This window comes from Balaenoptera ricei, chromosome 20 (genome assembly GCF_028023285.1).
Source record: "Balaenoptera ricei isolate mBalRic1 chromosome 20, mBalRic1.hap2, whole genome shotgun sequence".
Lineage (NCBI taxonomy): Eukaryota > Metazoa > Chordata > Mammalia > Artiodactyla > Balaenopteridae > Balaenoptera > Balaenoptera ricei.
The window spans coordinates 25,533,708-25,547,787 of NC_082658.1; the positions used below are offsets into that span (position 1 = coordinate 25,533,708).

The 14,080-nt window shown below is 50.1% G+C and overlaps 1 protein-coding gene across 1 annotated transcript in view; it reads right to left on the reverse strand.

The window, feature by feature from the left end:
* Positions 1–2,107: 2,107 nt before the first annotated feature.
* IGF2BP1 (insulin like growth factor 2 mRNA binding protein 1) overlaps positions 2,108–14,080 on the reverse strand; it is a 39,483-nt gene continuing 27,510 nt past the window's right edge. Inside the window, exons 5-15 of the mRNA XM_059906874.1 lie at positions 12,170–12,233; positions 10,600–10,881; positions 9,708–9,842; positions 9,083–9,205; positions 8,172–8,307; positions 7,020–7,142; positions 6,540–6,659; positions 5,634–5,708; positions 4,734–4,865; positions 4,355–4,468; positions 2,108–2,676 (exon numbers count right to left, since the gene is read on the reverse strand). Coding sequence (XP_059762857.1) covers positions 2,584–2,676; positions 4,355–4,468; positions 4,734–4,865; positions 5,634–5,708; positions 6,540–6,659; positions 7,020–7,142; positions 8,172–8,307; positions 9,083–9,205; positions 9,708–9,842; positions 10,600–10,881; positions 12,170–12,233 — 1,397 coding nt within the window. The 3' untranslated portion in view covers positions 2,108–2,583. The remainder of the gene's footprint in view (positions 2,677–4,354; positions 4,469–4,733; positions 4,866–5,633; positions 5,709–6,539; positions 6,660–7,019; positions 7,143–8,171; positions 8,308–9,082; positions 9,206–9,707; positions 9,843–10,599; positions 10,882–12,169; positions 12,234–14,080) is intronic.

The following is a 14,080-nucleotide window of genomic DNA, read 5'->3' on the forward strand; positions in this document are numbered from 1 at the left end:
CTGTCCCCAGTCACATTCCCGAATCCCCTCCCCACCACCCTAAATCAAGAATTTGGTTAAGTTTGGGTCCACAGTTAAGAGTCCATCAGATCAATTGAAAGAAGACGGGGAGACAGAGGGGGCAGTTATCTGTTTGCCCCTTGGTCTACTGATAAAGACCAAGAATAGCAAGACGGGATTGAAATGAAATAAGAACAAAAAGTGAAAAGCACTGCAACGACAAACCAGGTGGACCTCTCTGAGGGTGAGAGGATGGCTTTGTCTCTTCCACTAATGGAATCTTGGCTCCCATATTTTTAGACAGAGAAGTATAGATTTTTTAAAGGGTATCTTTTTAGTTATTATTTCTCTCCTCGATAAAACGGAGGCAATATTTTTAAATATCTCAACAGCACCACTGGTGGGAAAAACCGACTGGGGTGCCCTTTAACCAAAGCGGGGAGGGGAGACCACAGGCCGGCTGTTGGAGGCTGTTGTTTCGCCCTTGGGGCCACAGCTCTGCTGGGCCTGTTAATCTCATCAGGCAGGATTTTCCTGGGAGAGGCTGGTGGCTTAGAGATCAGAGCCTGGCCCTGGGCTCTCTCACCCGTGGGCCTTCCCACTCGGCCCAGCCTCCATCCAAGGGGCAGCTCCAGCTGCCTTTCCCACAGGGCCTGTTCTCCATAGAGAGTTCCTAAAGGGTTACACTGGCTCATGTTGTAAGAAATTATGAAACATAACTTTCTCGTTTTTTTCTTTTCATTAAAAAAATAAAATATTCAAGACTATCAGCTTCTCTTTTGCTTTGCTTTTCTTTTTTATATAAAATATCAGCAAGCCGCAAAGAAAAAAAGATTAAAAAAAAGAGGTGGGGGGAACAAAAAGGAAAGTAATTGCTGAGGTAACTTCATACCTTGAGGTAGTTTACTTCGCGCACAGCATTACCTGACTGACTCCGCCCACATGTCAAGGTGGTCTGGTTGTTACTGTCGTTGTTGCAATGTCGGAAGGAGGGGAGTCCAGAGCATGGGCTCTTCCACATGCGGGAGGCCTTCCTCCCTTCCCAGCACACTTGATAGCATTGTCCAAGGTAGCTAAAGTGCACCACCTGGCTAACATGCACTGACAATCAGTACATTAGGAGGGGAGGCCTAACCTCATTTAACTGATGGCTGATGTCTTCCACAAGGGCTGAACTGAAAACGGGATCTTGCTGAGCCTGGAAAATTAATAAATTAAGCTTGTTTACCCCTTTGTGCATAATGTTGCTGGTATTTTGAATTTTGTTTTTTTAGGCACACATAACATCATGCCAACGGCTCGTGGAGGCAGAAGCCATCAGTTCAATATGCCTCTAGGATGAAAACAGAAGCAAATTTTCTCTCCAATTTACTGAACAGTCATAAAAGATGCCAAATGATGGACTTCAGCTTTATCAGGAGCTCAGGGTCGGGTTCCACGTCCCACCACCACCAAGGGAACAGTGCCGTGGGGGGGAGTGCCCCGCAACCCCTGCTTCTGGGAACCAGCCCTTATGGGAGCACGTGGGCTGGCGTGAGGGCGCAGTGGCAGCCTTTGGGGCCACTCAAGTCCTCCATGGAACTGAGACTTTATCAAGGGGCGTTAGTGTCCCCTTCCCAGTGCTCGTATCCAATCATTAAAATAGACTTTAAAAAAATATAAAATCTGCCTGAGAATGACAGGAATCAGGGACAGTACAGTGGTCAGCCCCTATCCCGCTGAGCAGTCAGTACCACCCACGTGCACCTGGACATGACGTGGGACTTACATGGTTAGAGGGACATGAACGGGGCGGGAATCCTAGTGGGGAAGCCCCAACAGAGTGGGAAATTTGAACTGTGCCAATTTTTCAAGGTGGTGATCTGGAATCAATCAGCCACAAGGGCACTCCTTTTAAACGTGGATTACTGTATAGTTCAATCACCTTTCTCCCCATTTCTCCCCCATTCTTTATTCCTTGCTGTTCCTACTGGTTGGTTAGGAAGGGACTGGAATTAATCTACAGATGCCAATGTGTCTTCTCCCTTCGAGTCAATAACGTAAGCAAAGCAATGGATTGGTTCTCACTTTTGCCAGTAGCAGGAAGGTAACATAACCAGTGTGAATATACGAAAAGGCTATGTCAGGGCACAAGAATAGAGGTATTTTAATCAATAAACCAAGTAGAAGAAGGTTGGAAGGATCTTAGGGTCAAGAAGTAAACCATCCTTTGAGGTTGATTAAAACACCCCTCTGCATGTTTTAAAAACCTGAAGGAAATTTTATTTCTCTTCCCACTGGGGTCTGACCCACCCTCTAGGTGGGACCTGGAGAACCTAAACAATCCACGTTTAAAAGCACCCTGAGCTAGAATTTCCATGGTGACACCCTCAGGGGTGGGCAGTGTTGGGCCAATTGGTTGGGTGTTTAGGGCTGAGAGATCAGGGTTCCTCACTGGAACGACTTCCTCAAGCAAGTGGGCAAACCTGATCTACATCCCGGCCCAAGTGTCCCTGATTCCCGCTCATTCTCAGGCCTGCTGGGGAGAACGTGCTCTCGATTTCGGCCTGTTGTCCTTGAGCCGACATGATGGGAAGGGGCTGGTCACTTCCTCCGGGCCTGGGCCTGGTTACTCTGTCCCTTTTGGTGCAGCTGTTTGACTTGCGCCAAGATGTCTCGTATCTTCCGCTGAGCCATCTGCAGACAGAACAAGTGAGAGTGAGGATCTCCGAAGGCGAGGAGATACAGCCTTGGAGAGAAGCCATCGGGGTCTGGACACCAGCGGCAACAACAGGTCATGTTGGACTTGTACGAAAGGTAAGAGAAGACTGAGGATTAGAGTGACCATAAGTTTCTTTGCCTCCCAGCAGACCCTGAGCACCCACTGGATTCATACAGAGGAAGGGAGGATAAACAGTAGTATAAATTCATTCATCAGTATTTAAAACATGACCAAGTGGACACACGTTACTGAACTCAAGGGGAAACTCCCAGAGCTTCCAGGCGCATGTGTTGTCAGAAGGTCAAAAATCAGGAGACCTCGTCACCAATCACAACTCCACTATGCATGTAAATATCCCAGGAAAGGGGATGCATTGGGATAACCAAAAGGTAGTGAAATAAGCTCCACTGTGAAAGTGGACAGAACACCAGAGGACTGGTATCTTTACTCTTTCCTTCTTAAAAGTGTCTACCCTATGAACAAAGTTTTATAAGGGAAATCAACTATAGAATGTGATTCTCTTGACAGAAATTTACCAGAATGTCTCCTTTCCATAAATTGAGTGCTTGATTTCTTGGTTAAAGAGAAAGTTGGTCTAGGTTGGGGAAAGAATGTGGAGTCAATATTTATACATTAATTCCTACGCTGTCACCCCTGTGCTTGATGTTTTACATAGTTTTTCACTGAGTTCTCATTTTAACCAATGAAAAATGTCCCCACTTTGGTATTTAATACACCCTGGCTCTCTGCATCCCTGGATATATCATTTAAATCTCACAGTCCTCATTTGTACAATGAGGTTGTTATGAGGATTACATGAGTTAATAGAGACCACATAGAATAATGCTTGGTGTAGCAGCAGAACCCATAAATCTTAAATATTTCTGTGGCTATTAATGGCTCCCAAAGGGCTGTCGGAGAAAGTTGTCACACTATGCTGGGGTCTGGGTTCCTGTTTTGCCCTTGATTGCGTGAGCAGCCTCAGGTGGGCCACAAGCCTGATGTGACATGCTTATCCTCTGTGAGTGGAAGGGACTGTATCCAATACTCTCCACACCCCTTCTAGCTCCAACACTAGGGGGTTTTAGGAAAACCCCACTAGCTTCCAATCATCCTATAATTTGAACCTGATACCTGCCCTCCTTTCTAGACCCTGGGGTCAGTCCCAATGCTGGGCACTGCTGGCTGGCTTACTGGAAGCAGTGCCGGGATGGATGTGAGTTCCAGGAAGAGAACAGGAGGGTGGAAGAACTGGAAGCAAGGAGGGAGCAGTGGTTCTGGGAAAGGTGAAGGAACTGCTCTGCAAACGGGCAACCCAGGACGTTATTCCATGAACAGGGCTGGGTGGTGGATGAGACCCATTTCTCTTCTCATCCAGTGCAAAAGAGAAGGACTAAGGTTAGACGACAGGGAAGACTATTAACATATAACATATGCTACACCACAGTTATTACATAATACAGACTACCTATGAAAACGGTCAAATCACTGTCCCCACAGCCTTAAGAAGGGATAAAACATCTACACCTCATGCCCTTACACCTGGAAGGAAAGAATGACCCAGCCCAGAGGCAGGCAGAGTGCATGGGACTTGTCGAGGTCATGCTTCTGGAGCCCTGCCGCCCTCCCGTGATGGGGGAGCGACATATGTACCTGGCTGGCATAGAAATGCCCGATGATCTTGACGATGACCTGGTCGTTCTCATCAGGGGTCTGGTCTCTTGGCACCACCACCTCCGCTGCTGTCAAATTTTGCAGCTCATTCACCTGGGGGCAGGGGCAGGGAGGACCGGTCAGAGAGGAGCTCAGGGTGCTGTCCATGTCAAACATGGGTGGGACTGGAGGGTCAAGAGCTTGGTCACTAGCAGGTAGAAACTGGAGGAGTCAGGAGCTGGGCTTGGGAAGTGGAATCAAGTAAACAGGCAAATTGCGAGTACCCAGGCTGGGCCGGGTGGAGGAGCTGGGGGCCAGGGAAGAGCTGTCGGGTTTGGGGACTATGTCCAGAGCTTTCAACCTGACCCTCACGGCTCACCGTTTTGCCACCTTTGCCAATGACCCGGCCAGCTGCCGACGCTGGCACCCGGATATGGGTCTCCAGCTTTACTTCCTCCTTGGGACCGAAGAAGTTCTCCTCCTTGAGTTTTCCATAAATTCTTCCCTGAGCCTGAGAAGAGAAGGTCATTGTTGTATCAGCGGGCCACCTGTGTGTGACGAAAGGGAAGCTCCCCAAGCCCCAGCCCTTCCTCCTCTGGCCCACAGGCCCACCCCCACTCGGCGGGGGAGGGGGGGGGGTCACCATGTAGGCCAGGTGATACGGAAGGTCCACAGGACTGACCTGCCAACACTCCTCCTGCTCACTTGTAACACTGGGGAGCCTGGGCAGAGTAACTGCCCGGTATGAATACGTAACTCCCAAGAGGAACATAGTACCTAAGCTACAAACCAGACCCATGGGGTCTGGGATGCTTGCATGGGCTTGGACAAGCTGTGGCTGGCAAGTCAAGGCCCTGAGTGGCAGCTGGTGGAAGTCACTCACTCAGAGGGCAGGCTCTTGGTCACTCCACACAGTCTAGAGAGCTGTCCCCATTGTCCATCCCTCCCTAGGTCAGAATAAGCTATCAGCTCTTTGGCTGTCTGCCCAAAAGTTCGAGAACCTCGGCATGTCATAGGGACATAAAGGAGAGAAGGGTCTTCCTTGGTCACTAAGGCAGAGGGCAAGGAAGAAGCCCTCAGACTGCCTTCTTTCCCATGTGCCTGTTTACTCTCAGGAAGCAAAGAGGGAAAGCAACAGAATTCCCATTTGATGTCAATTTGAAAGCAGCCTTGCAGCCCTGTATTTTGCAGGGAAGCTTAAAAACGTGATACAGATTTGCACTCCCATCCAAACTCGATTCCTCTGGGTCCTACTTGGAAAAACAATAAAGATGAGAACCTTGAATTGGGCCTCTGGGGGTCCAGTGATGATGACCATACGAACTTTGGAGTCCGGAGTTTCAGGAGGAGCGATCTGCAAAGCAAACACCGGTCAAAGAGGTGCCCTCTATCTCCACCTCCTCCAGACCCCTACCACCACCCTGCTTCCACTCCCCACTTCGGACGGCCAGGGGAGTGAAGAACAAAGACCCCGAACCCCAAGGCTATCGCGCCTGCACCAAAACTCTTATGAGGGCATGGGTGCGTTCGTTTCTTGACATTCTCTAAGTAGGGGCACCCTGCCCACACCCCATCTCCCCCACTCCCCAGCAGGTTTCAGTAGAGTCCTGCCAAGAGGGAGGGGCACAGATGACCAGTCGGGGGAGGGCAGTGACCTCCCAGAGAATCTCCCGGAGCTCTTCTTCAGAGAACATATACTGCATTTGACCAAAACCTTTCAGACCACTGAAACCAATGGCTTGAGACTTGTGAAATTTAACAAAACATCTGTTCACTGTGACAGGTTCTCCATGGCCAGGGAAGGTGGGAAGACAGCTAACATTTACTGAGCAACCACTGTGCACCAGGCACTGAGCCAGGGGCTTTGGCTGCATTACTTCAGAGTATTATCATCCCTACTGTACTGATGAGGAATCGAAGGCTCAGGTCCTATAGCTCAGAAGCTGCGATTTGAACCCGGTCAGCCTTGCCTGAACTGAAGTTCTCTTCTGTGCTACAATACCACCTCCTCCCTTAGCCTGAAAGCCCAGGAGCCTGGAAGGCATCCCACGGAGGACCAAGCGAGGTCAAAAGCAAAGCATCTGCCTAACACTAGGCAGATGGGGTGCCTGAGAACAAAAGTAGAGGGTGATGGGAGCAGAGCACTCTCCCACCCCGGGAACTGGAAGGAGACAGAGCAGGTCACCTTGATGGAGGCACTGGCGAAACGGGAGAGCTGTTTGATGTGCTGCCCCTTCTTGCCGATGATGGCGCCCACTGCCTGGGCAGGAATGAACACCTGCACCATCTCCTGCTCTGGAGCCTGCTGCCAAGACAGGACATGTTATTAACGCAGGTCAAGGGACACAGCCCGGCAGCCCTCCGTGGCCCTGCCCTGCATCCTCGGGAGGAGGAAGGGGTGCAGGCACCCAGCGGCCACCCTGGGCTACATGCTCTGTAGCTCTCTGCGGCAGGGACAAATGGAAGAAGCCGGGCAAGACTAAGAGGAAGAGTGCCGCCAGCATCTGAGGCTGCTGTGCACAGGGCTGATGCCCTGGAGGGCTGGCGCCAGTGGCTGGGAGCCCTTCCCTCTCCCCTCAAATCCCCAAGCGTCAGGCTGCCACAAAGAGTTGGACCCTGCGGCCACATGGCCCAGGGGTCCCCTGTAACAAGACCCTGCACCTACCATAAAGGAGCTGTAGGGAGCAGCTCCGGTGACGCTGCTGGGAGGTGGTGGGACTGCACTGGAGGAGGCTGGAAAAAGGCCTACGGCAGCCAAGTTCAGGCCGGGGATGAGATGAGACTGCAGCTGGGGAAGGAAGGTCAAGAGAAAGAGGTCGGCTCATTCTGACAGGACCTGGTGGCCCTTGTACGTGGCCCTGGCTGAACAAGAGGGTGAGTGGCCCTAAACAGCGGAATGACGTGCTTTTGCCCCGAACCTGCCTGCCCTTCTGGTTTTTACACACACTCACATGTACACCGAGGGCTCTCGCTGGACTAAGAACCGGCAGCCCTGAGGAGAAGGCCCAGCGTTAGACCCTCAGACGTCCTTCCTCTCTAGTGGTTTACTCCGCTCTGACAGAGACATACCTCGGACTCAGCCCATGACAAGGAAGAGGAGACAGATCTCTGACTTTTAGGACTCACCTTTTTGGTCACGTGCCCCACATCCTCACGCCCCTTTAAAAACCAGATGAAAATTATGGACCCTCTCCCCACTAAAGTGCACATAAACACAAACTTTACAGGAGGATCACAGACCTCAAAGCCCAAGACTGGACTCCCACTTGCACCCCAGGAATCAAATGAAGAATCCCTATTAATTTAATTTAAAAAGGATTCTGATGAATCGAGGTCCAAAAGCAAAGTAAAAGCTCCAAGGCTGGGGCTTCCCTGGTGGCGCAGTGGTTGAGAATCTGCCTGCCAATGCAGGCGACGCGGGTTCGAGCCCTGGTCTGGGAGGATCCCACATGCCGCGGAGCAACTGGGCCCGTGAGCCACAGCTACTGAGCCTGCGCGTCTGGAGCCTGTGTTCCGCAACGGGAGAGGCCGCGACAGTGAGAGGCCCGCGCACCGCGATGAAGAGTGGCCCCCGCTTGCCGCAACTGGAGAAAGCCCTCGCGCAGAAACGAAGACCCAACGCAGCCAAAAATAAGTAAATAAATAAATAAAAATTAAAAAAAAAAAATGTAATGCCCACATTTCAACAAACTGCCTGCTTTAAAAAAAAAAAAAATCTCCAAGGCCCCCCCAGCCTGTGAACGCCCACCTCACTGGCGACCCACTCCTGCCGTGGCTCAGGCTCACAGAAGGGCAGGCAGAGGCAGCCAACACTCACGCTCATGGCCGCCACGTCATTCTCATAGGCTTCCCGAACTTTCTTCATGATCTCCTGCTCGGCCCTGCAGCAGTTCTCAATGGCGCCCTTCACAGTGATGGTCCTCTCGGGGTTATAGAGGGTGAGGTCCTGGAGCCTGGGGCGGGGAGCAGAGCAGCGTCAGCCTTCCACTGACAGGCCAGGACCGGGAAACAGGTCCTGGCTGGGGCCGAGACACAACAATGCCATTTCTGCAGGCTGTTTAGTTTTGGGCAAATAGCTCTCTGTTTCTGGCCTTGGGTCTGTAAGCAGGGCAAGGATTCCCCACAGGGGGGTGCGGACACTCAGAGCAGACTGGTAAAGCAGGCAGGATGCTCAGAGCTGGAAGCTGGTCCCCAGTGGTGCCAGGCAATCCACTTCCTGCGCCCTTAGGAACACAGCAGCGACTCTGCCCACTGGTAAGTCTCTGACGACATCAAGAGGCACAGTGCTCACGGAGTTGCTAGAACAGCTGCACGACTTTGGTTCCCCCCACAGTGAGGCAAACCACCACCCACAGCACGTGCTCAGGGCTCAGAAAAGGATCTGGGTCTGTCTGCTTCCCGTGGCCTGGCAGATGCTCCCGAAACCCCAAAGCCCTGGCTCCTGGCCACAGGTTCTCTCCTCCAGGTGCAGAGCAAGAGAGACAGGATGTGGCAGCAGAGGACTGAAGAGGCAGCACGCTGACAACAGCCCACAGCGGTGATGGGCGCTATAATAAATGCTCCAGCCCTTACAGATAAATGCTCTTTACCGCTTCTTTGATTATTCTTCTTCAACAAGCAGAAACTGTATCCAACTTAAGGAGCAGATATTAAGGCTCAGTAATGAAATACGGCCACCCCAGGTGCCCAGGCATCCCACTCGTAAAGGGAAATGAGAGAGCGCCTTACGAGGAGATGGTGATTTTCGTCTCTGTGTCCTGCTCGACCTTCTTCAGGTTGCGCCCCTCCTTGCCAATGAGACGCCCCACGAAATTATTATGGGCCAGGATCTTCAGGGGAACCTCGTCGGCCCTTGGGAAGAAGTGAGGGACAAGAGCTTCTTAGATGGTGGACCACCGCAGATGAGGGGTTTCCAAGGTAAACCCCAAGACAAAATTACGTTTTCAAAGAAAACCAGCAGATCAGTGGTTGTTTAGGGAGAGAAATGGGAAGTAGGGATGGGTGGCCAAGGGCACAAGGTCAATAAGGGCAATGGATATGTTCCTTATCCTAACTGTCGTGATGGTTTTAGAGATATACTCATAGACGAAAAGAAGCCAACTATAGAACAGCATGTTCATTATGATCCTATTTGTGCTAAAATACACGCACATACATACACATGCACAAACCTGTGAGGGCACAGCATTGCTAGGATATACAAGGCGTTATTTACAAGGAGGATTCATTTTCTCAGCTTTTATCCTTTCGTACAATTTCTGTGTCTCCTATTTGTCTCTATTTTTCTTTAAAAAAGTCTGTGTTAGAGTTGAGGAGGTGGCAGTCCCCATGTGCCCAGAAGCTGAAGCCTTACGTTTTGGTGTCCTTTGCCTCCTTGTGCATAATCTCCAAGATCATCTTACAGGCAGAGGAGCAGCCCTCGGGGGTCGAGTGGACGCTGATGGCCTTCTCGGCAGCACCTGCGTTCTCCTTCCTGTGCACGTCGATCCTGAGGACCACAGGTACACGGATGGTTAGCTAACCCTCAGCCAACGCTACAGTCCTGCTCCTTTTGGAACAAGGCCAAGTGCAGAATTGAAATGGGCAGAGAAAAGGGCCAGCCTGTTGCTATGGGTTCTGTCTCAGTCAGGAGGTGGTGGCTGAGAGTGGTGGCGTCTATCATGGGAATACAGGGTTGGGGGATCGACAGCCCTCAGCTCTGAAGCTGCATTTCCCCTTGAACTCTGGATTTCCCCCTTGCAACACCTATAAAGACACGGCACACTGTCCCAAATTAAAAGTAAATAATAAAAGGATGCGTTATGAATAAGGACACAACGTGACCTGTTCTTTTTCCACAGAGCACACAATGATCAGCTATAAAGATCAGAGAAGAGGGGTGGCTGTGGTGGAATGGGAGACGGGTCAGAACTGTGACCTCTTACCAAGGTCCCTGACGGGCCCCATCCCGTTGCCGCCAATAAGCGGTGCCGAAATCACAGAGCACTAAGGAGTGGCCACCTTACCAAGACTAGGTTTGCTCGAGACTTTCTACAAGAAATAGAACCCTTCTTACTAATGAAAGTGTGTGGCCCAGCCACTGCCACCAAATGGCACCCCCCAGGCTTATTCTACCTCCCCAACATTTCCTAAGAGGTAAAGTTGAGTCGAGGCCCCTCAGCGTGCTTCCAGGAGAGACCTCGCCTCCTGGGCACCAACCACTGTTCCCTGGCCCCACCTCCACTTCCCCTGCAGCCAAGACTCACTTGGACTGGGTCTGTTTTGTGATGTTGCGGATGGTGGCACCCTCCTTGCCGATGATGGCGCCCACGTACTGCGTGGGCACGAGGAGCCGCAGGGGGATGTCCACTTGCTGTTGTTTGGCTGGGGCTCCCGCTGCCACAGGAGAGCCCTGGCGGGGCTGACCCCGAGAGCCAAAGCCTCCTCGGCGCCCATTCTCGGGACCCTGTGCTATCTGCTCATCAGGAATGTAGGAGACCTTCAAGGCGTGGTTCTCCAGCTGGTGGCCGTTCAGCTTCATGATGGCTCTGAGGACAGAGGGAGAATCTACTGGTCACTCCAATCCATGCCAATCACACCAAATGCCCTCCCAGGTGTAAAGCACCCAGCTGGGTTACAACATGGAACATGCCAGAAGAAAGGGAGATGACCACCTGCGCACCACTCCCACCTCCACCTTAGAGAACCTTCCAGTCTAAATAGCATAGGACATCAAGTAAGGTATTATAACACAAATAAGTTATATCCACTGAATTTTGGAATTGGCTTGTGAATTTCGACCAGAGCTACCTATCACATAGGATTCACATGAGAATCACATGTGATTCGCGATAAATGAATAATAAATAAAACGTGCTAAAACAAGGTTTGTTGTGTCACCTATTGAGAGTGATACCGTCCACATTTAAGCAAACTCCATGGAAACAGAAGAGGTGGAGACAGAATGGCTTGCAGGAGTTTAAGTCTATCTAGAATGTCTGAAAAACGGGACTGGTGGACACTGAAGGGAAGGGACAAGCGCCATCCATTCCCAAGGCTGATGCTGGTTAGAAATGTTAACAAGGCAACAATATGTAGTAGGAAGTAAGCAAGTGTTGACTTAAAGCCAGGTTAAGGCCCATAGATCAGCCACAGGGACCTCCAGAAAATTCTGAGTCCAGCAGGCAACTAAAAGAAAACTGAATGGTTTGAGAAAGTGGGGGGATTTTACACTAGGTTGGAGGAAACAAATGGGATAGAGGCAACATGCTGAAGGGACAAGAAAGCCATCAAAAGCAAAATGGCCTATAATAGAGTATAAATGAGTACACAAAGTATACACGTCTGTCAGTACCAGTGGGTGGAGAAATGTGACTCAACCAAACAGGCTAAGGAGCCAGAAATTGTGGGTGTGATGGGACTCAAGGCAATCCCTGAGATAAAATGTCTGCCTCTGCCACATCATAACAAATCCTTTAGGTCTTAGTTCCTTCTCATTACCACTAGATGGCGCCATGAACACAGCAAAGGACCCTATGGGTTCTCCCGCAACCAGACACCTATTAAAAGCCAGTATCTTGTCCTAAAGAGGATGTCCCACCTTCCCCGGGGGGTCTTTGGGTCTCTCCCTTCAAAGTATTTGCTATCAATCCTGGTGAGGTTTCTGAACCTTTCAGATTCCTGAACCAAAAGACAAGAGTCTGGATTTGGTTGCCACAAAATCAGAGGCTAGGTGCAGACTCGTGCCCACCTAGACCCCATCTCTGCCCAAGCAGGGGCACCTGGCTCTCACCACTCACAAAGACCCTCCCTTGCCCCACTTTTGGGTCCACTCACTGCCTGGTCTGTTCGCGGTTGGAATAGGTGACATTCACCACTGCTGTCTCACTCTCGGTGTTCACTGGGGAAGCAAAACAGAGGTCAAGGTTAGAGCAGTGAGATCTGGAGATGGCACCAATGATGTAAACATTGTAAAAAGCTCATCTTTGATGGTTATGCGATCAAGAAGGAAATACTTGAATGACAAAGCATTTCCCCTATAGACCGCTTTCACCACAACTCCTGGAAAATTCAAATTAGACTTTACATGCCTTCCTTTGATTTCCCTACCAGCCCTCAAGAGAGCCAGGAATACAAAAGGGTGTGCAGTCAACATATTCGGCAGTTATGCAACAGGGAGAAAAGACACACACACACACACACACACACACACACACACACACACCCAATCTGGAGATAAATTTATTCTTAGAAAGAAATTTAAACTAGTTAAAAATCACACACCTAGTGAGACTGGACCAAGAAGTGGTCTGTAAGGACCTGGCTGAAGAGATTTGGGGAAACACCCAAAACCATTTTAGAGTATCCTCAAGGATATACTGATCAAATGTAAGTGCATCACGACCTAGCTGAATGAGTTGACAAGGGTGGCTGCCATGGAGTCTGGGGGGAAGGATTTGGGAGTGGACCTGGGTTGGACATTAGAATTCCAGGCGATCTGGGCACATACTCTTCCCCCTTTGGGGATTGATAAAATTAACCGCTATGCCTCGTCTTGTGATTATGGGTCGCCTAGGCCTGCTTAGCCCTGGCATGGAGGACTTGGACCAAAAAAATCAAGCCGCCGCCCCACAACACTGAAGGCACTTAGCCACAAAACTGCAATGCAGACCACTCTCAGCCCTTCTGACCTCAGCGGTACAGCTCTCCCACCTCAGTGGAGAGGAAGATTCTAAAAGAATAATCTACCAGAGACCTCCCTGGTGGCACAGTGGTTGAGAATGTGCCTGCCAATGCAGGGGACACGGGTTCGAGCCCTGGTCCGGGAAGATCCCACATGCCACGGAGCAGCTAAGCCCGTGCACCACAACCACTGAGCCCACGTGCCACAACTACTGAAGCCCGCGCACCTAGAGCCCATGCTCTGCCACAAGAGAAGCCACTGCAATGAGAAGCCCGTGCACCGCAACGAAGAGTAGCCCCCGCTGGCCGCAACTAGAGAAAGCCCGCACGCAGCAACGAAGACCCAACACAGCCATAAACAAACAAACAAATAAATAAATGTAAAAGACGGTGAGACAAAGGACTATTACTCAGCCATAAAAAAGAATGAAATTCTGCCATTTGCAGGAATGTGGATGGACCTAGAGAACATTATGCTTAGTGAAATATCAAAGAAAGACAAATAGTGTGCTATCACCTATACGGGGAATCTAAAAAATACAAATGAATGTACGTGCAAAACAGAAACAGAAACACAGACAGAAGGCAAACTAGCGGTTACCCAAGAGGAGGGGGGAGAACCTTAAGGGTATGCGGGTATGGGATTGACAGATACAAACTACTATGTATGAAATTAGACAAGTGATGGGAATTCCCTGGCGGTCCAGTGATAGGGACTCTGCGCTTTCACTGCCATTGGCCCAGGTTGGATCCCTGGTCAGGGAACTAAGATCCCACAAACCGCGCAGTGTGGCCAAAAAAATGTTTAAATAAAATAGACAAGTGACAAAAATATATTGCACAGGGAATTATAGACAATATCTTGCAATGACTTTGAATGGAGTATAATCTTTAAAAATACTGAATCACTATGCTGTACAACTGAAACTAATACTAATACATTATAAATCAGCTATACTTCAATTAAAAAAATAATAATAAAGTCATTCTCTCCCTGAAAAAAAGTAAAAGGGTGGACAGAGAGGACTTTGCTTAGAAAGTGGCATCTGATGGGACTTCCCTGGT